General features: G+C 41.0%; 2 protein-coding genes across 2 annotated transcripts in view; both read left to right on the forward strand.

Annotated features, from left to right (window-relative positions):
* Positions 1-608: 608 nt before the first annotated feature.
* On the forward strand, positions 609-2974 carry tmem82 (transmembrane protein 82; the record flags this gene model as incomplete). Its single annotated transcript, XM_080853521.1, has 6 exons — positions 609-693; positions 833-905; positions 1579-1762; positions 1871-2288; positions 2371-2555; positions 2651-2974. 6 exons carry the CDS (start codon positions 609-611, stop codon positions 2729-2731), a joined length of 1026 nt encoding a protein of 341 aa, XP_080709647.1. The 3' UTR covers positions 2732-2974.
* Positions 2975-5167: 2193 nt separating this feature from the next.
* Positions 5168-23436, forward strand: part of spen (spen family transcriptional repressor) — a 38991-nt gene continuing 20722 nt past the window's right edge. The window contains exons 1-3 of the mRNA XM_080853958.1: positions 5168-5256; positions 9487-9807; positions 14173-14832. Of these exons, the coding sequence (XP_080710084.1) occupies positions 5174-5256; positions 9487-9807; positions 14173-14832 (1064 nt within the window). The 5' untranslated portion in view covers positions 5168-5173. The remainder of the gene's footprint in view (positions 5257-9486; positions 9808-14172; positions 14833-23436) is intronic.

Here is a 23436-nt window from a genome sequence, read left to right on the forward strand (position 1 = left end):
AGGTGCTATTATACTAATATAATGGGGTAATGCACCTCCTAGAGGCCAACTTGCCATAATAGGATTTGACGAAACGTTTGTTCAGTCGAACTATTGTCAAAAAAGTGATAGCACGAAGGGACACACCCACTTAGGGACACAAACTATTTCGTATAGCCCCACAGTCATTGCCAAGTGTCATGTGAATGGTTGAAGTCTGAGAATATGATATTATAGACAACAAATGGGTGGGGGAAAAAAACTTACACATACTTTATAACTACCCTGCAGTGCAAACACTCACACATGATAATTCAGGAGACCTTAAACAGCACCTCGGCCTACTTCTCCGCGGATCAAAATAACGTATAGGCTAATGCAGTTATAGCCTATGGGTAATTGTTAGCCTATTGCGGTAACAGGTAGCCTACATGAACTTCTTTGTTTTAACTTTGGTGGTGGTTCATAAAATGATTGCCACATATAGGCATTGACCTTTGAAACCCTTCAATGCAGCGGTAAACGAAAGCAAGTGAGACAAGTGATTGGAATAGGCTACGTGGATAGCTCAAGTTTTATTCGAGATATCCTTAATTCTTTTATAAGACAGGTGGGTTTTTCTTTACGGGATGCTGTCCTTTCTTACGTCTTTAATTCCGTCACTACCGAGTTGGTTACTATTTGATATAAGTCCTGTCGATAGTTTTCTACAAGGTGAGAAGTCAACATTTCCTGCGTTTTTTTAAATGCAGTATTAACCCTGTTGCCTATTTCTCAGTCGTGTTGCTTTTATAGTCAAGAGTCTATCAGATGGCCTTTTGGTAAAATGCTCGTATTTTCGCATTTAAAACAGGAATTGTTGGTGCATGCGGGATCTCAGTGCTTTGCAGTCTACTGAGAATTTACGTATTCATTGAGACAGACAGGTGAGAACAATGTTTTGATGGTCATTGTGGTATGTCTGGTTACCGGGTTAATATGTAAGTCATTATTGGAAAATTCACAGCCTTGTAAATTCAGCCTTTGTTTTGATCATACTGATACAGATTTAGGTGCTTTTTGCCATAGGCTTACATCAACTCTGAAGTTAACCTTTCACCCAGATAAGGTCACATTCATGCCTGTGACAAGTCATAACTGTATTTAATCAGAAAAATATATAAACATGTGTTTGGTAGATTATTTCTTTGTTGTAACAATGCTTCTTGGCAATTTATCGTATACGTTTGGAAAGCCTGTTTATTTCCCTTTTAAATGGTGCCACATTTGTAAGGAACATGAATTTGTGGGATGAGTAGCAGAGCTGAAATTTTGGCAATTTTTTCATGGGCGCAACCCACATACTCAGCTCTGCTGCTCATCCCCCAAATGCATGTTCCTTACAAATGTTGCACCATTTAAAAAGAAAATAAACAGGCTTTCCAACAGTATAAGATGTATTGCCAAGAAGCATTGTTACAACAAAGAAATAATACTAAACACAAATGTCCTTACTTTTTGTGCTATGTTTATATACAGAGAGTTGTATATATAGGCCTCAACACATTTTGTATAGTTTTGACTTTTCTTAACTTATTTCTTTTGTTCAAATCTTTTAAGGATTGAAAATGATAAAGATGATGAAAGGAAATCCAAACAAAGGTCTAACCACAGAATATGGCCTGAAGCATTCCAGTTTTGGTTCCTCACCGGGATCCTGGCTGTTGTGGGGTCACGAGTTGCATCACTGGTTGTTCTTGAATTCTCACTTAGAGCTATTTTAGCACAAGTCACCGCTGGACCAGTAAGATTGTCCTATGATTTCTAAATGCAATAAAGTGCATGTTGCTTGTTATTATATCTATATATTATATTTAATATGTTTAAAGTCATTCTTCCTCTTTCTCTACAGAATTCCAACAAGTTTAACACAAAGAAGTTACTTGTTCAGTGTCAATTCTCTGTGGGCTGTGCACTAAGCTGCACTCTTCATTTCCTCCACAAGGAGGCCCCCCATCGCTGGTTGAGTCTTCTGCTTGCCTCTGCACTGAGTTGGTTCTTGGCCAGTCAGTGTTCCCGGCTACATCAACATGTGAAGGCACTATTCCATTTGCACAGCTCACAGCGCTACTGTGGCATCTGTATTGGACTCTTAACCTCAGGATGCTCCATCCTACCCTATTTGTGCTGTCTTCTTATTCTTACTTTTGCTGTGGCTGGAATCGCTGCTTTAACTTCCATCAATCAGCAGTTTTTGTCAGCCACAGAGGCTCTTCGATTCTGGACACCGTTAACAATCTGCTATACACTGCTTGTGGTATATATGCAAGGTGAGTTAAACCAAAAGAAAATGGGAGGGATAGTGGTGGGATTTAGAAAACAGAAAGACATTTTACATTCTATATTCTTCAGAAGATCAGCAACGGCAGCCCAGTAGTCAAACAGCTCTTCAAACAGTGGTGGTCCGACTCGGAGGCCTTCTGGTACTGATGCTGACAGTGGGGCAATGGGCAGATATGTTCCATGTCCTTGTGTGCTTCCTGGGAGAAGCAGCTTGTCTAATTCCTACTGGAGAACTATTGAATGCCCAAGAAAATGTAAGCATGGCCCGCGAGCTTTTTCTCTCTTTCTTCCCCCATGTCCCTAAATTAAAGAATACATCATTATATATTTAACTTACACTATCTTTTAGCAGGGTACACAAGAAGTTCACAAGAACGAAGCACAGAGAAGAGACCACAGGAGGCATTTAAAAGACGACAAACATGAGTAATGGGGAACATTCACATCGGACTGCTGTTGAGTGCCTTTTTCTAATTTCTTGTCATCACTCATATTTTTGTTATCATATTTATATCTAGGCTACATAATGACCAGAGAGTGAAGAAGATAGGAAATTAAGGGGAAAAACTATGTCATTGGCAGTAAATTGTAATGTATAAAATGAGTCAACGTTGGCATTTGTTGCAATGTTTCAGACACGAAAGCCACTGATCTTTTTTTTTTTTTTTTTTTTACATTTTCAATAAAGTTCAATGATAGATGTCATGATACCCACTTTCACCATGATGTGGGCTTGACTGTATAGTAGGACTATCACATTGTACAGGAGGGTTGAGCTTTGTTGGAATAAATATATTTAACACTAACGCTATCATAGCTTTTCCTGATTCGTTGAAGTGAATGGTTTCCATTGTTGCGCACCTACCTCTACACTGCTTTTCCCCAATAAAGGCTATCAATAGAGCCTGGGCTTCTATATACTTTTAATTATAATTTCTCTTAAATAAAAACGACAGGTAGGCTACATAATAACATGTTTTTAAACAGTTGCCCTTGTGTCTTGCATCTATAGGCTACTATCCTGCCGCTTCGAATAGCTACGATGGAACTAGTGACTTGAGATCTCTTTATTTTAACAATATGCAAACTGCTTCATAGCTTTCCTAGAAACGTTAAAACCTGCGGTCAGAGAATTGCTAATAGGGATGAGATGCTCGATACTGACGTTTGCTACAATTTCCAGGACAAATCCTCGCTTTGGCCGCCAATAATTGTTATTGTGTTAACAAAAAGAGTAACATGTTCACCGCTTTTGCGCAACGTGCTATGGTCATTCAAGCTACACTTCAGGCTCGTTCTCAAATCTCAATCAGGCTGACTGACTCTCGGGCATCACAAAATGGCCGAAACGTTGAAATAGTTTATTTTGGACGGTCAAGAAGACAAAATGGCGTCTAACTGAATACTTGGCAACATACAACCCGTTTTGATGGCTATGTGGAAACACGCTGACTGGACCAACTTTACTCGGAAACCCTAAGAATGAGCTGCCACAATACATCCGTTTGTTCTCTGGCTCGATGAATCCTTCGAATTATAGATCCCCAACAATAAGACATGGGATTTTTATGAAGAAATATCAAGTAGCCTAACAGTTTACTCCCAACGAATAACACTCGAAAGCCTGGAGCACGGTTGTGATGTTTAATCTCGACAAAGTTATGCAAAATAATTCCATTAAAGAATGATACGGCAATATCCTGGTCCAAATGTAGGCTACTTGCTGCTGCAATAGCCTTATCTCCTTAAGGATTCGCGTCAGACAAATTGCAGGCAACAATGTTAATTTGGTCATACGCGTGTAATTCCAAACCCACACAGCATGCACCCAAATTCTTGTTATCTTTGGTACGTTAACCTTTATCGGAATTATGCCACTATATAACAGTCCTATATCGCTCATGGCCTTCCTACTCGCAGACATTTCCTGAACAGAACCAAATATCACAATCGGTCTCCGTCAAATGTCTTTGTGGGCGTTTCTTGCGCATGCGTTTTGGATCCACTGCGGTCCCACTTTGCCGCATGTTAACGCGTGCGTGGTCTACATACAGAGAGAGAAAAAATGACACCATTTCATTTGGAATCAACTGTAAATGATGCCTTGCAGAGGCGTGCAATACAGGCCGTCATAAACCCCCAAAATCCTACGTGATCAAAACATTGTGTTGTGTAAATATCAACCCCCCCCCACACACACACACACATGTTGTAATGTCATAGGCTATTCTGTTGTGGTTTATAAGCTTTGGACAACGTGTCCTTTATGTAGAGAAGGTTCTGTTCCGGCTGATAGTCCAACCTTACCTCAGGTTCATATATATTTCCCCAAGCCTACAAAGCTTTCATCTGTGTACCATTAGAAACACTTCGAAACTGTGCATTTTGTCCCTATGAATAAAGTGTGTTCTCTTATCTAATGTTTTTAACAGGATTGTGAGTGTGTCTGCAGATGTGAACAGTTAGGTGGCGTGTAGCTGGCAATCTAGTGTCTCCCTGCATGAACAACGATGAGAACCAGACTTTAATTTTAGCTTAGTTCGCCGAAAATGTTCGAAGGTATCATGGCAAACAGCACGACACACGCGTCATCACTTCCTCGGAGATCGAGGCAAAGCAAAGGTCGCGTGAATCAGGGACGCGCCTGGTCACGCGAATTGGAGCGCGTTCTTGACAGCGCGCGCTCTCCTAGACAGCAGAGAATCATACACATCGTCCAGGAGCAAGTCCAATGGTGGGATCCAGTCGCAGTTAACTGTCGATGATTCACTCACAGTATATCGCAGCGCTTGGATTGCAACGTACACAACCACTTGGTCTGGATTAAAACATATACAGTTATCTGTATGATCGGGGGACAAGATTTCGCAGTATGGTCCGGGAAACCAGACACTTATGGGTGGGGAATTTACCAGAAAATGTACGAGAGGAGAAGATTATTGAACACTTCAAACGGTGAGTTTGCAACCTAACGTTTACACCAAATCCGAGGGAATAACAGGTCAGCAGTTTCTGCATGCCTGTAACGATTACCTATACGTTAGTTATAACATGAACTACGCATAGTTAGCCAGTTAGGTAACGTAAGCTAACAAGATAGCCATCTAGCTGGCTAACGTTAGTTTACTACCAACAGGACAAATATAACAACTCTGAAGATTTCCAGCTTACGATAGCTACCTGATTTTAATCAACCAATGTATGTCAGAAATGCAAAACAACTGACCAGCAATTAAGCAATCTGAAAAACGTGTGGTTAGTGAGTTGGCAGTGCTGCCCAGATAGATGTTTAACAGCTGCACTGGGTCACGTTAGCTAGGATATGTTGGTTAGCTTATTAGCTATCGAGCTATGTAGATAGGTATGGTGAGTTTTGGTATGGTTACGTTAGCCATCTTTAGGTATCAGAGCTGGATATGGAAGCTAACGCTACATAAAAACACACGAACGTCAGCTACGAATTGTCCAACGTTGCTTAAAGGCTTGGAAATTGTCTATTTCACTTTTGGATTAAAATTGCGCGTTTTGGCGAAAACAGAATAGCTAAGTTATCTATCTACTGTTAGCAAACATTAATAACTTACTGGGTGGTTGCTGACGTTAACTTATTCAACCTTGTTTGCTCGCTACCTACTTGAGCAGCTGAGCTTAAACTCTGCAATTATCGTGTTGACGTTTGCTCTTTAGACATGTCTGGTGTTAAGGCTCTCCTCTTAATTAGTCGGTGAAGTTATTGCTTAGAACAACGCTGCCATCTGTGTTCTAACATGGAGCGACACGATCAACGTGTTCGTCGATCCCTGTCAGAACGTAGACAGTTTAACTAACGTGGTCCGTATCATTGTTAAAATAGATCGTATAACGTAACATAGTGTACGGATAATGTAGGAAATGTAAATTGGATAATGTAGGAAAACTAAACTAAATAGTTCAATGTTTTGAACAGCTGACAAAAGTGAAACAATTGGCAGTCGCAGTTAATAAGAATTGCATGGGTTTACAGAAGTCACCGTACTCTAGGTGTACATGATTTGTTTCATAATATGTAAGCAGCACTGGTTGGTTATTTTTAAGCCTTCATCTTGCCAAGTTCCCCAATGTAGCTAATAGGAGAACCTGGCTTGCGCTAATGTCAACCTTACTTCGTAACCATAGTTACTAGATCAGTGTTGGCTCCCAACTTCTTCGATATGTGGCTTGTCCAGTAAGTGTTGTTTTAACTTGCTGCCTACGCATGTGAAAAACAATCTGCAGATAATATTTGAAAGCTAATAGCCACTGCGGGGTTTGTGGAAGTTTTCTTCTGCATGAGTCGTGGACTTCAAATTGATCTGATGTCGTGGGTTCCTGTGTCAGACAAGTATCTGTTCGCGAGCGTAGTGAGAGAAAGGATGCTGTACTGGCGGGCGGAATAAATATTCTTGCGGTCGAAAAGAAGAAGGCTACCAGAACGTAGATTCACATTAGCTGTTCATGGAATCGTAACCGACTCCTTTCTGCTGTTAGAGTAATTTTAAACTGACCTGCATGTGATGTGTCCACATCTTGATTAATGTACGCCTTATAGAGGCTTGTAGTCTGTATAAAATCGAGACGAAGTTAAGCTTTTATTTTAAGTTTGTCCCTCTTTACATATTTGCAACGAAGTCCTTGCTATAGGGTCTATTTGGACCAACTGTAGCATAAAATCTGTTTGCCATGACAGTTGTCATTAACAGCAGAAAAGGGCATGTCTACCATTAAATGCCTGTAAATACATTCTTATCAAGGCTTGCGGTTGGTTCAACAAAGTCCCGCTCATTGCATCCTTGACGCTTCATGCTCTTGTGGAAGTCGCCAGTATTAAGCCAACTGTCGACGTTGTCCTAGTAGAGTGGATGTTACGGGGGTCCTTATTTGTGATAACCTAGCATTTGTCATGATACAATTAAACAGCGTCACTGTTGAAATTGATTGCTTGTGGCTGTTGCCTTTTTGTTTTTCTTCAGCTTTCGTGAGTGTCAAATGTCAGTACTGTATAGACATTTTTTAAACAAATCCAGTGGTGCCACATCACTTAATTTACTTGTTTCGATACTGGTATATCTGGAAATGCAGTACAATGCGATTGCCATATGGTTATATATCAGAAACGCCTGGGTGGGAAACGAGAAAATGTTAAATAAGCAGCTCTAGTGCTCAACCGTTTTGGTGCCAAAGCATGACAGTCCAATGCGGGAGAGCGAGTTATTGAAGATGGGGACGGGAGAATGAGTAAGCAGTGTGAATAGGTTTGTAAAATGGCGACGAAGATTGTACAGTGAATGTGAGAACTTGCATATTTCGCTGCACACATCCAACAAACAATATGTAGAGACGCGGGTGAGAACAGAGTATTGATTTATTTATTTATTTATATTTTGGGGTTATCTCATGTCGATAAGAATGTTTAAGACTCAGTAGGCTATGCGTCTCCTTAGTGTTTTGCAATTCCGTACGATGTTATCGTTTTCTCAGTGACAGCTGGCGCACTACACATTCATTCTGCTCACCTGTAAAGTGATCGCCTACTTCATGAAGACTTGTACCTTGTACCTGTGGAATATGAAACATTTCTGTAACTATTTTGTGGTCAAGCGAAATCCAGTCGATGTGTTGATATGGAGTGATAATATGTCTAGTTCAGTCGACTGCACCTAGCAGCACAGGGAACATCTTGCCTTTGTCCCTGAAACACTTAATAAAAACTTATTATAAAAAGCAGATTCAAAGTCTTAATATTTCAGAGCTGGATTATACAAAAGAAAAAAAGGACACCTTATCTCGATATTGTGACTTACTATCTTGTAATTATGAGAAAAGATCTTATAGGACATCAGGATCTTGTAAATATGAGGTCAGAGGTGATGTAGCCTGGACAAGTAGTCTATGCATAGATGCCAGATCCAGTGCTTAAAGTTAGTTGAATCTGATGGCATGGTCTGAAAGGTAGCAGCTGGGTTAGCTTGTATTAGACATCTCTTGCCAGCTCGCCCTCCTGCTAATAGACTTAGGCTAAGGTTTAAACATGTGCTTGTAACAAAGGGTTGTCACTACAGATTAATTAGTATGCGCTCTGGCTACCATACCAACAAGCCTGGCTTATTGACATTGTGTTATTACTACGGAAATCTGGGTTCAAGTCCAGGTGGGGTGACTGCTCTCCAATAGCCTTTGTAGTCAATCAGGACTGTGTTTCTCGAAAGCCGGTTGAGCAACCCCTTGCTTACCGCAGTTAGAGTGTTCAAAATTATGTGTCATTCAACAATGGTAGTTCAGTGAGGCTTTCATGTGAGAAAGGGCTTTTCGCCTGAATGTTCCCAATGATTTCAGATCCCTGTGCAGTGTTCCTGTGACAAACCATAATTCAACCCACCTTAATATTTCCCAGTGTAACACATTACCATACTATTCATTTTTGTTTAAGGTTGGTACAATTAGACTGTCAGACAGGTTGAGAATTCTCATGAAATAAAAATAGAAGACTCCATTACCAATACAGAACATTTTTTCGATCGTTTTCAGATGAGCCCACAAATAGACATTAGGTTCTTGCCTTATAAAAGTTGTGTGGTACTGTGTTTTTCTTGGGTAAATCCATCGGCATTCTGAAATGCTTTACATTTTTTTTTTTACTGTTTTGCTGTATTGCTGCTGGTAGGAATAAGATGGGGAAAACAATTGTACCATGATACATTTGGTAGATTCACCTACCCCAAACTCTAGGTTCATGGGGTAGTAATATACTGTTCAGGTCCAGGAAGTAGTTCTCTCTGCCTTGCCTGTATTGTTTGTTAGAGCCCATAATATATGTAGTGAACATTCTACTGTATTGTAGCATATAGCATGAGTGGGCAGGTGTGAGTTGATAAACATTTGTGAACTCACATAACTGCTTACATTGGAGAATGTTGTAGGACCCTACAATAAGGTAGTCTATCACAATAAATTGTGGGACAGGCAGAGACTATGCCTAGCCTTCAGCCAGAGAACGTTATTATCAATTTCATTTTATTTGTGTTTTTTATAACTATAGGGGAATCTGTAGGCTGGACAACTTAACTTTCATGAATTCAAACTATGAAGAGCTTTATGGAACTGTTGTACATAAGGGGGTGCCTTCACTAATAAATGGGTTGTTGTTTTTCCCCTTTGTCTTTATCACAGATATGGACGTGTGGAGAGTGTCAAGGTCTTGCCGAAGCGTGGGTCAGAGGGAGGAGTTGCGGCTTTTGTGGATTTTGTGGACATTAAGAGTGCTCAGAAGGCACACAACTCTATCAACAAGATGGGGGACAGAGACCTGCGCACAGATTACAATGAACCAGGAACAATCCCCAGCGCTGCCCGTGGACTGGATGATAGCCTGCCCATAGGCTCTCGTGGGCGGGATGTATCAGGGTTCACGAGGGGGGCGGGGGGGCCTGTGTACGGGCCCCCTGCTTCACTCCACAGCAGAGATGGACGCTATGAACGCAGACTAGACGGGTAAGTGGACAAAGTTTCTCTGAAGGCAGGGGGACATTTTATTTCTTGTAGAAAGCCTTTTCCCAGGCATAAGGCATTTTCTGACCATTTAGTAGATTGTTGTTTTGGGGGAATAAACAAAGAAAACCAAAAACACTGAAAAAGAAAGGGAGAAAGAAAGATACAAGTGAGAAGTGAAAGGAATTGACACAGTCCTGTTTCTTCAGGCACCCATTATGTCCTTTGAGCTCCTTCGTTGCTCTTGGATTTATATGCTTTTAGAGATCCAAAGAGAACATGTTCATGCATCACGAACACAAATTCATTATTTATTAAGGTATTTAGTAATGGGTTATGCCCCATTTTGAAAGTAAATCACCATGTGAGTTGGATGTAACATTTTGCGGAGAATCCAGGGCATGTTTTGGATGTCATAAAAATTCCCTGGGATTTACGGATGCGGAAGTGGTTCGGTTCGAGTCGGCATTACCTGGGATCATCCTGATCTGGAGTACAGTACCGCCCATGGTGGATTAATATCTTACTCTTCTTTATTTTGAGTTATTTCACATCTATTCATTTATGACACATTAAATAGTAATTGGATTTCTTTAAAAAAAAAAAAACGAGTGTTGCATATGCAGTGCTTTTCCTCCACAGTCGGGATCCTATGGATAAAATACTCAGGATATAAATCCCCCCCATTGGATTAATACTCATCAAACACACGGATATTCTGTCACACGAGAGGTGTTGGTTTTCTTTGGTTTTCTTTTTTCTTTCTTTGGGATTATGTGTGGTATCAGGGCTCTGCTGGTAAATTCTTGGGAGACATCTGCCGAGAATCGACAGAAACACAGTGAGCAAAAACTTTTGGTTTTCCTTTTTTCTTTTTTAAATCATTTTCATTTGGTTTTATTTCTGGGTTGAGGCTCTTTCTTGCTTTTGTTCTCACTCTGGAAATAACTACAAACTCTTAATGGTGGACGTAGAGACGGTTATCGACGGAGGACTATTTTTCGACAAGCTGGAAGATGCCCGTGGAGGGTTTATTTTGTGCTGGGGCTGAAGATGACTTTCAAAGTTTGGATACAGTATGACACGTCTCACTCTGAAAGGATTACCCAGCTCCCATTAGTGGATGTAGAACTTCAACCACCCATGGATTGTTTTTGATGAACAATGCACATCTTGCTGCCGACCAACCAAGTGTATGTGGACTAATCTCATGAATGGTCACCTGGAGGATGGGACCTTTTGGAACAATGAAGCTGTACTGAAGGTGAACATATTGATCGTTGGATACGCTCTGAAGTAGGTGTATTGTGGATTATGACGACAGTAGGACTGAGTGGTGTGCGCGGGTATCATCGTCCAATTCATGTGGATTTTTACAAGACTAAAACTCGACCTTGTGGATGTTTTTTCAAAGTTAATTAATTCATATTTAGTTAAGAATGCAGTGGTGCAAATATCTAGTCAGCATTAATATGGATGTACCGGGATGCGCAAAACATTTGTTCTGTAATATTTCAGAGACTTTTACTTGTGGACTTGCTGAAAAGGAGGGGGAAGTAGCCCTTGCGTAATGAAGAATGCCACATGGATTTATTATTTGAGGACTTAATGCCGTTCATCTGCTCATTTAGGCGTTTTTATTTATCTATTTTTAAGAATCTCCAGTGATGTCGTTTAGAAAGGAAATCCTACTCAATCTCTCCACCATGGATTCTTTATATTATTATCGGACTTCATTTTTTCATTTGATGACTTATTTTTGAGGATAACTTTTTGATAAAGCCTACCAGCCCCTCCAAGCTAAGGATTACTACTTGCAACCGTCGCCATATCTTTTTCCACCTTTTTCAGTAACATCCTAATTTTTTTTTAAATCGCCTTTTTTTTTTGCTCACAAAATTCTGTCTCCCTAGATTGTATTTGGAATTGTAGGTCGGTCAAGTTACTGCTGTCCAAAAAGGTTGGTATGTCTGCCCTGTGTATTTTAGCTGTCCTTTCTAACCTCTAGTTTTAACCACCCCCCCCCCCCCCCACCCTATCTCTCTCTTTCCATACTGCATCTGTCTCTTTCTGTCTCTTCTTCCCTACGTCTCCCACTAACAGTAGTAGCTGGTTAAACAGGCTGTCTTGTTGGCATTTGCAGTTCTGTGCCTTTTTTAACCCCACTCTGCTGTCCCCCCACCCCCACCCCCAAACCTTTGTTCTCACACTCCCTGGCTCCTTGCCTTTCTGTTCTCCTTGGTCAGTAATGGTTCTGAGGGGGGCAGTGGTATTTTTTCCCACTCCGAATGGCAAAATAGCAGCAGCAGTTTATTGGAAACCTAAACGTGCAAAGCTGTGACATTGCGTTATAGCTCCGTATAAATGGAGGAGAAGGCAACCGAGCTGAGGAGTGAGTGTACTGATGCAATGCGTCACCTCTGTGTGTTTGTAAGACCCCGTAGCAGCTACAAGAGTGGAATCTGTAATGCGTTCCATTGGTTAATCACACTCAAGTTACACAGTGCTGCATTGCAAACCAATAGGGAAGGTGAAATCAAATGTCAGTGCTCATCCAGTTACAATAACAGATTCAGGAGTCACAATTTTTGTCATTATTGTCTTTCTGTGTGAACAGCAGGGATGTGAAGTATCAAAATAAAGTAGCATTCCTCGCTCTTTGAAAAATCATCAAAAACCTTTATTTTCATGTCATTTTTAAAAGGCAATTTCTGAAAGGGAATAAGTACAAATGTATCCTGAGCAAGAGTGCCTTTATAAAATGGGCAAACTCATATTGCAAGTGGCAGATAACATTAGCTTAGTAGACCTTAACAAAGTTGAGAAAAAAATGATTCCTTTAGTCTGTTCTAGTGTATCATGTATGAAGCTGAGAGGTGCTTTTCCTGTGCCGCCCGCAGTCCATTTCCTCAAGAATGTTTTTAGTGTAGGGTCATGTTAGGCAACCAGTCTGTGGGTGGAGTTCCCATGCTGTAATGTCCATTGCCTGAATAACTTTCCAAAAGCAGCAATTTCCCACAGTAGAGAGCCATAGTAAAGCCTCACCTCACCATGCACTGCTTGTGGCTTTGCTGTTTACAACTAGCCTAGTCTTTGAGGCATTTTCAGGTAGATCTTGCCACATGCATATTGTTTGAACACAAACACTGTTTTAGGAAAGACACAAGGTTGGGCCCATTTGTTCCAGAATTGTGTTTTTTTCCTTAAGGCTAAAACTGATGCTTTGAAACCCCACCAAACTTCGCACTTTGCATGGCATGAATGTTTGCTCATTTACAATTTCAGATTTCATCCTCTTTTCTTTGGATTCTTTGTCTTTCAGAGAAAAAAAAACACATTAAACTGCAACTGATTTTATTTTTCAGAAATTATTTTAATTTCTGCTCACAAAGTAGACATTTAGATTTTGCCATTTGCTCTTCACCTCTAGTGCATCAGTGATAGACTTGCGGGGCCAGACGTAATAATACCCTGAAGTAATGGAAGTTCATGTCTTAGGACAACTATTTGAAATTGTGGTATTGAGAGCAGAGGAATTTCCACAATTTGACAAAAGCACTTCTCACCTTTGCCGTTACACCACTTCAAGCCTTACCTTCATGAGATGTTGAATTAGTTTAGGCTGTTTCAAAGGCTCAAGAACCCTGATCATTCCTCTGCACACATAGAAAAAAATTCCACAATAGTTGTCCCCAGACGTATTGTGTAATATTGGGCTATACATCTGGCTTTGTAAGACTAGTTCAGTAAGCAATGTGGCGACATTAAGTAGATGTTGGAAGTCCATTGACATTAATAGGGCTACGCTACCTACAGTTAATATTGAACTGATAAGTACTGTCTGTGATGCAGAGATAGCTATTTGATTTAATTCTGTATAGATCTGACACCACACTGAAGAAGGATGTTTTAATAGGATTAAAAGTGAACATTAGTCTAATCCTGAAGTCTTGAATTATTCAGCATAAGTCACTGGCTCATATCTGATGAAAAGCTTACAACTAGCATACCAGTGTGATTTCACCCTGTGTAACTTGGAGTGTGAAATACCGTTACATTTATGACCTCAGTCATGCCGACCGGAGCTGTTTTTTTCCATTAGGCTTTGTTTTAGCAAACAAAGAATACTTAAATAATTATTGAGATGCATCACTGTAGTGCTGTGTTGGTGTTTTCAGAAACTGAACTGTTGCTTGTGGGCTAAGTAGTATGAAAGAAAGCAACACGTGATCTTATGACCTGTCTGAATGTCAGATTGTTGAAGCATGCAATTCCCTGTATCTCTGTGCACTTCACAGTGTGAAGTAATGCCCCCCTGTCTCTCATTTCCCCCCCTGCCATCCTCTGTCCCTCCCTTTGTCCCTCTAGGGCTGCCGAGGGTCGGGAGCGTGCATATGATCACAGTGCCTATGGACACCATGAGCGTGGTGGGGGCAGCGGGAGTAGCAGCAGCAGCTTTGACCGCCAGCGGCAATATGAATCGGACTATTACCGGGATCCACGGGACCGCGCCCTCAGCAGTGGTGGAGGTGGCTCGACCTCTACCAGCGGGAGCAGTGGAGGGAGTTCGGGGCCAGGCAGCGGAGGGGTTGGCGGCGTGGCTGGAGGGAGCAGCAGCAGTAGCAGCAGCAGTGGCGGCAGCAGCACTGCTGCCGGAGCTGGAGTGGGTGGGGTTGTCGGCGCGTCTGTTGCAGTCACACCCAGCTACTACGGCTCGCGCAGCCGTAGCCCAAGTCGCTTTGATGCGGCAGAGACTCGCTACGAGGCGCGAGGCGTTCGCGAGCCCTTCACCTTGGCTAGCGTGGTGCACCGGGACCTTTACCGGGAGGACAGAGGCAGACGGACGGACCGGTCGTACCATCACAGCCGCAGCCTCTCGCCACACTCCTCGCAGTCGCACAACCCCTCACCACAGAGGCTCTCCAGTCAGGCATCCCGAGCCCCACGCTCCCCCAGCGGGTCGGGTTCTCGCAGCCGCTCTTCCAGCTCCGACTCCGTCAGTAGCACCAGCAGCAGCAGCAGTGGCAGGTGGGTGTGCTCAATATTTTCAATATCACGCAATTACTCATGACTAACCCTGATCAGTCACATGCAGGCTTTTAGCCAGGCATGCGTCCGTGCGTCTTTTGGACGCACTGTTCTAAAATAATAAGAAATTGGACGCACTAGTTTAAGGCAGACGCCCTACAGACGCCTTACGTTTTTCATCCCGTTTTCAGTCAGTCAACTTTTTTAAACGTGTTCACAAAAACTCTCAACATTGTTCAAACGTTAATGAGCGTATTCACGTTGTAACACGTAAAACAACAGTCTGATACCGCTATCGGGGGTGGCGAACGTGCGGCTCTATGCCGGTTGACGTGTGGCTCGGCTCCAGCTCGAGTGCTCATTGACTTTTCTCTTGGTGTTCATAGGGCCAATAGTTTTCCGCGTCAAAAAAAAGCGAATTCCGTGTCACGTTTTTGGTTATTCCGTGTTTCCGCTTAAAAAAAAACAGCCGCAAAATGCCTTTCTGCACGTCAACTGTATGAAAAACTCTGTTGATAGTGATGTTGCCTAGCAACGCTGTCTGCGTGCCTGCAGCTCTCTCAGTCACAAACTAGTGAGAGTTCAGTTTGTCGCCAAGTAGTTGACCGTACTGTGCCTTATACATTTCCAATGCTTAAATCATCATTGTTTGACCTGTATGTGAGGCATTATGTGCATACCTAATGAAAGTAAGGGTTTTCATGAAGTTGCTACTGTGATAGATCGTGTTTTAAATACCAAATTTTGGGCTACCTGCTAGTGTTAGCATGCATGCTAAGCGGATATTTAGCTATGTTCTGTACTTATGTTGATACGCTGTAATAAAGATGGGTTCAATCCTGTTAAGATTTCGACTGGATGAGATATGAATGAGATCTATGTTGCCTAGTGTAATGTCCACTATTATATGTAGCTATCTAGTAATATTAGTTGTGTAATTGTTATTGTGTAGCAATAACTCATGTTAATGTAATTCAGTGCAGTGTTAATTAGTAATTAGTCCCCATAAAGAAGACTGCTTTGGTAACTCAGTGATTAGGCTAATACGTGCCCTTCTTAGATTGTTGTTTGCCAGCCATCAACATAACAGAAGACTTAACATTTTTTGTTTTTAAAGGGATTGGGAAGATGAGCAAATGAACGTGACTACCGTTGAAAAGGGGGGCGTGGCCAGAGCAGAGTTCAGCGCAGACGCGACATTTTCTGACTGCTTTTGTTCTTTAATTAATGTTTGTTCATTGTTGCGATCGTTGTTGTGTTTATTTGAAAGAAATTCAGCCTTACAGGGTAAAATACAGGGGGGTTTGGGCGATTTTGATGCACAAAATTATGTTTCCGTTTAAAAAAGTTGCAATTCCGTTTTCAATGGTCCATTCCGTTTCAGATGGTCCATTCCGCGTATTCCGTCCGTTTTCCGTTTTCGCGGAAAACTATTGGCCCTATGTACAGAATTTTCATATTGGAAAATGATCATCTAAAATGCATATTTTGCCCGCAATATATTTGGAAATACAGACAAAAAGCTGTCCGATTTGAATGGGGTATTTATTTATGTATATTTTGTCATCACGCGATATTGAGAGATGTCTTCAAGTAACGTTAATGTTCCAAACATGAAACATTCTAATGTGTGCACCCAGTCAGAGAGTTACTAGCCAGACTAGCAGTAGCAGTAGCTACTGAAGGAATGCCATGGATCCAGCAAAGCGTAAAGCTAAACGAAAATATGAAGATGAACACCGGACCTGAATGGGAGTAATTATTCTCGGAGCGAAAGGGAACCCCCCTCTGCTTAATATGCCAGACGTCACTGTCGCATTTTAAAGCCTCAAACTTGGAGCGCATTCTCTCCACACACAATGCTAACATAGCCCAGGAGTTCCTAAAGGCACAAAGCTGGGCAGGTAGGCCTACATACTTTCAATTGAAACGTCAGTCAGAGAAACAGACTCGGCTTTTTTGGCAAATGGTAGCTAGTAGCTGCTCCTAAGCTTACTCTCCCAGGTCAGGGTGCTCCTGCTTCACACATATCAAAAACAAAATCTCAGCAGATGTCTTCAATATGTTTATGCCATATAATAAATCTAAATTTGTTAATTTCTCTTCCTAAAACCCACTAGAGGACACTATTTAAAAGGTTATTTTCAAAAAAATCTTATGGGGGACCATGCCCCCAGACCCCCCTAGTTTTGCTGGGTCACTGGGGCTTTGCCGTGTTGAATTACAAACTGGACCCCCCTGAAAAAAATTTGGTTATAGCTGCTTCCTTGTGTAGTGGCGTGTTTGACATGTTTGGCCTGACTTCTGAATTATGTTGTGCATTCCTGTGGTCTTAGCTGTATGCTGCAGTGTCTACTGATCATTTATGGCGGCAGCATGACAGAATTTCAAATGGGCAAGATTAAGCATTTTGCGGTGTACCTTAAAGACACAGCTTGAAATTCTGTTTCGCAAAAGGCAGGTTTCAACATAAACAATGGCCCAGGGCCGGTAAAAAAGTATGTTGGGTAAGTTGATTGGCCGGTCACTGGCACATTCAGGCCAGTTTGTGTTTCCACCAATGACAGTCACGAGGCAGTTCACCTGTAATTCTAACTGGCTGAAGTTAACCCCTTGATTCCCTGTAAGTTTTTGCCTGCTGTCAGTAGGCCTATTTTTACCTAGTAAAAGTGTCACCTCAAAATTAATGCCAAAAGAAAGAAAAGGGTTCCTTGGGGTTCCTGCACAGTACACCTGGGTGTAGGAAGGCAACTATGGCAACAATACTGCTCAGTTTGCCTTCAAAGCCGACCAAGGGGGTTATCCTATTTCAACGGTACCAATAACTCCAGAAAATAGGCTTTACGCTAGGCGGCTTCTGCACAGCGAAACACCTTGCAAATTTCTCTTTTCAGCTCTGGGGGTGTTGTGTGAAAAACAGCAAGCATGTTTGACCATCCTGTTAGTTGCAAGTGCAGTTGAGGCACAGTGCATAGTCGGTAAGCTAGCTAGCAGTTAGCCTGTCCGCTAGTTCAAAAGATTAAGTGCTTAAATGATGATCCACAGGGGTCTATTTGCCTCGTCTTAGTTGATGTCAAAACGATAAAGCTGCCCAATGTAACATGTAGCCTGTCTATCGTAGAGTTATGACAAAGTGTCCTGTAAAACGTAACTACTGGCCTGGACACTGGTGAAAGCACTCAACAGCCAATCAAATTACACCCCTACCTTCCATGGTCCTGTAGCACCTATGTTGATTGGCTGGGATTGTTTATGGCTTGGCCCAAGCCACTATGTTTGGTTCCCATTAACAGAGCCAAAACCTTTTTACTACTTACCTAGAATTGCAGACCACGCCTTTAATGTTTAACTACAGCTTTTGACAAGTCAAGACATTTTATCCCATTCATGGGCTGCAAGATTCCACAGGATTCCACACACCAGCTTCATTATTATGTCCCTATTACTGTCACAGGCACACTGCATTTTGTTGTCAGTTGTGTGGGCTATATGAAACAGATAATATTTGTTATGTTATGGAAGACATACATAATAGTATTGCTGTTAATGCCTGCAAACATGTACATTTTGATTCAACATGCAGATGCTGCCATATTTGTAGTGTTTGTATTTGAAGGGCTTCAGAAATGGTCTTAATTGCATGCTCTTAGTATTGAGGCTAGTAGAAGGTTAGAATGGAATACCTTCTGGCTAGAAGTTGGCCTTTGCTTGGGATATTGTATTTGTCTTGAACAGGGTAGTGTTGTAGAAGTGTAGTCTAGAAGAATCACTGCTGACCTGTGGCCAACATTTTTGTGGGAGCATGGGTAAAATAAGAGCTGTGACCTCATTATTTGGATACTCAGCATTTAACTTAATCCATTCCACTTTAAGCAGTTGTTGTGCTTATTTGGAGAAGCAAGGAGAGATTTCAAAATCTCGGGAGTTGATTAACATGCTTACTATTGCAGAGGTGGGATTTAGGGTTGCTGGATAATGTAATGAAGGACTTTGCACTCTGCTCTTATCTTGTTTGCAACACTACAGTTTCTAATGTACTTTTCTGCACCCATGCTGAGGCATCAACGACTACTCATCTCCTTCAGTTGCTATAGTATAAGCATGACGTAGTGTACATCACAAAAGACAACCGGCTAAATAACAGAAATCATTCTCTGTGGGAGGGTAGAGGTTCGAGAAGTTCCAACAAAGCACACCGATGTTTTGGATGTCTGTCTGTGTACAGCAGTTATGTGTCAAGTTTTCCTTAGTAGATTCCTTTTCAGGAATCTGTTGTCAACAGAACTTAACTCTCATATCACTAGGATGAATGTCAGAACACTACTTGTTGAAATAATTATGGGACCATTTCGACTTCTCTGTGTTTTGGTGTGACACTATAAAAACCTGTTATTTGGGTTAGACCATGATTACTCTTTTGATATCAAGTCCCATTCGCACTGGAGTTTTGGTTAAGTGGAGATTATTCAATTTATGGCAATCCAACACAGTAAAAAGCCAGTAAAGTAATGAAAGTGCGCATCTTGTCGTGAGGACCAGCACCTAAGAGAGTTCATGTCAGATGTCATGTCAGTCACCAATAAGGCTTCAGATCCTTACCAAACCAACAAACCAAGTACACACAGTAACAACCCTTCAACCCACGGTCTACGGCACCAATGTAACCTGCCTTGTGTAGGCAAGAACAGTCCCGCTGTGTACTTGCATTTTTCCAGTGTATCCATACCGTATGCTGATGTACAGTAAAACTAGGGCTGGGCGATTCACCCCCCCAAAAAAATCTCCAATTTTTTCATAAAAAACTCGATTCACGATTCACGATTCGATTCACCCCCCCATGAAATGACTACTCACGGTAAAATAATTTCCAAAACATTTATTTTCATTTTAAAAAGTGCAAAAACTATATTCATATGAATTCATTTAACCTCATAAGAAGCACTGCATTAGGTCTACTAAAAAAAAAATCTAAATTATGCTTTTAAATGACACCTATATGATAGATCAATATTGTCCAACTAACACTACAGCATAGATATTCAATAGCTTATTATACTATAGTCTTACTGATCTGACAAAAAACCGCATTGAAAAAACAAAGGGAAGGCAAACAGTACCTCTGCTTCACTGAAGGGGGCGTGCGAGAGCCCACCGGTCGGGGATAATTATTCAGCCATTGCTCTACGCTGCCTTACTACCACCGTCAGCGTATTTTCAGCCACTGACGTGGCTGGCTCCCCATTATTCGCAATGAGCCACGTACTGCAACATGCCCTTAGTGTAGCTGTAGCTGCTGTTGTGGTGGCTGTTATTTCTTCCTCCCTAGATGTTCTCTGCACCTTTGCTTGAGGTGATGCAACGGCAATGAATCGGCACATTATTTTAGCTTTCGTTTATCTGCGATAATGGCGTGTGGTCAACTAAGTCGGTTTCAACTCTTGATTCGCGCTCAAAATATTAGAACTTTATAACCTTTGTATTCGCCGGCAAAGTATTAGAACTTTGTATTCGCTGGCAAAATATTAGAACATTGTATTCGTGCGCAAATTGTCATTGTTGTATTAAAATTCTAAGAACTTTATGTTACCCTCTCCCTTCTCCCACTGTTCGTGTTGGCGTTGCAAGCTATTATTAACCATGACGGGCGCAATAGACGGGAGATTTGCTCCGCAATGTCACTCGCCAAGTGGCGGAGCATCGGAGACAATTTAGTCGCCAGCCCAAAAATCTACACGCCATTGGCGCTTGCCAATTTCGAGCCCTGCTACAGAGGTAGTGGCACCTTTCTTTGGCACAAGCCCATCTCTCTCCCCGTGTGTTTCACTTGCCATGTTTGTTTGTGGATGAGGTGGGAGTGGGACGAGACTATGGAGGACTGAAAGTGCCAAAATTCAATAAATAAATACACCATCAATAATTATTTAAATGTGTCATTAATTAATTTAAATTGGAATTAAATAAATAAATGTTTCAATAAATGTGTCATTAATTAATTCAAATTGGAATTAAATACATAAATGTTTCAATAAATGTGTCATTAATTTATTAAATACCAATTCATTTTATGTAAAAAAAAAAAAACACATTTAATTATTTCACTATTTAATTAATTATGTCATGGTCCTGTGTTGCAGCGCATCAATAATTTATTTTATCTGTCAAACTCACCCATCAAAGTCAGTGGGCGGGGCTAACGCTGATTTAGTCTGATCCATTGCTTTAGTCTGAAGTGCCTGGAGAGAGACATTTTTCCACCGGTTCCAGCACCAAAACTTAACGTTATGGAATCTTGTGACATGTTACTTTGGTTAAAATTGTGAGTTATTCACGAGTGGTCTTCTTCCAGCGAGAACGCAAATTCATTTCGATAAAACTTAAATTTTGTTTAACTTTTTAATACCATGTAGTACCTAAAGTTAAAGTTCTGTTTACTTGATCACTTTAGACTAGAGTTTTTGAGATGCTCCATGGACCAGCTCAGCAGTAGTTAATTCCTCTGAAATAAACCTTTCAGCATATTCACACCTATTTGCCTTGAGAAGTTTCTTGAGAACTCTTAGAATTTTCCACGACATATAAAAGTTCTGTTTACTTGGCCATGGCTTTCTATATTTTCTCACGTAGATCAGACGAGTTGCAATGCAGTTCATGACGGGAGTTGACTAGCTACTTAATAACTGTAGCAGTAACCTACAGAAGCTAGTGCTAGTTACTACACGAACGTGCTTAGTCAAGAGCTTCTTTTTTTTCAAGTGGCAAGTCTTCTACAGTACACACAATACAAAACCAGCACTACATCACGGTCTCAGTTAATGATGCAACTACGGGTTTTCTACGAGCAGGCAATGCAGCTCATGATGGGAGTTGACTAGCATAGTACCTCACGACAGCTAGCAGCTAGCTGCTACAAGAACTTGCTTAGTCAACTGTTAATATCAAGTGTAATATCACACAAAAACAACAAGCCAGATTGAAAGAGATAATGTATACAAAGCAGACAAACCAACACATTTTGATGGATGAAAGCCCTCTTTATTATTTGTAATGTGTTTGTTATTAGGTCTGTTGTCCTTTTGAACCCTGTCCTTTTGAATCCAACTCTCCTCGTATTTCCCCATACATTTTAGCTTTCCTTACTGACTTTTCAATTTTGTTTTGCATTTCTGTTGATGGCTAAATTGCTTTCGAGGTATTTAATCCATGGTCCACTACTGGATCGATTTTCCGTTTTCTTCATCTCGCACGCTCTGGATTTTTAGCGCTTAAGAAAAAGTTTTGTTTGACACAGCGTTTAGGAATGAGGCCTGCGTCAATCCAAATATCTTGAATCGGTAAGCCTTGACTTGATGTGCAGGGTAACCAATCAGGTTTTAGGAATCCGCCCACTGACTTTGATGGGCGAGTTTGACAGATAAAATAAATTATTGATGCGCTGCAACACAGGACCATGACATAATTAATTAAATAGTGAAATAATTAAATGTGTTTTTTGACATAAAATGAATTTGTATTTAATTAATTAATGACACATTTAATGAAACATTTATGTATTTATTTCCAATTTGAATTAATTAATGACACATTTAATAAAACATTTATGTATTTAATTCCCATTTTAATTAATTAATGACACATTTAAATAATTATTGATGGTGTATTTATTTATTGAATTTTGGCACTTTCAGTCCTCCATACGAGACAGGAAATACACTACGGAAAGTCTGCAGGGGTCTTGGCGAATGTAAAAATGAAATGCTTGCGCTATGTGCTTAGTGATACGGACAGTGGATAAAAAAAAACACACAACAAACAAACAAACAAAAAAAATCGTACAACTCGATTTCCTTAAAAAACGAATCTTGTTGACGTTCCAACTCGATTTTAAAATCGTATGGATTTTTTGCCCAGGCCTAAGTAAAACTACAGCAATTTCACACATCCATTGCTGTTTAAAAGATTTCCATACCGTTTGTCAAAGTCGAATTTTGTCAGTCGAATCGGATATGGCTGTTCAAGATGAATATTCGACTATTTGTTCCTCGAGGCTCCTCGAGTGCCTTATTTTTATTTGTATTATAATCCATAGGCATACGTTTCAGTGATGACTATGACCACATTAAAGGGATAGTTCAGGATTTTTGACATGAATCTGTATGGCATCCCCATCACCAGTGTCATGCAATCACACTGACTTACCCCTGGCAGCGTCCTGTGAGCAGAGTTCTCGTCCAGCTTTGGTCAAGCCGAAAGTAGTCCCAAACAGAGAAAATAGGGCCAAGTGATAACGAGGTGTGACTTTTTCCACTACTATGTTTTTGGGATGCAAATATATCACTCTTTTGAACACATAATGTTTTGGGAAGAGAAATGTTTTATTTTGCTGGGTCTAGCAAACCTGCCGGACTACTTTCGGCTTGACCAAAGCTGGACGAGAACTCTGCTCACAGGACGCTGCCAGGGGTAAGTCAGTGTGATTGCATGACACTGGTGATGGGGATGCCATACAGATTCATGTCAAAAATCCCGAACTATCCCTTTAAGATAATCAAATAGAACAGAGTCCTGAGAACATATTTCTGAGCATTTAAAAATCAGTAAAAGACA

The sequence above is a fragment of the Sprattus sprattus genome (assembly GCF_963457725.1).
Source record: "Sprattus sprattus genome assembly, chromosome: 16".
NCBI lineage: Eukaryota > Metazoa > Chordata > Actinopteri > Clupeiformes > Clupeidae > Sprattus > Sprattus sprattus.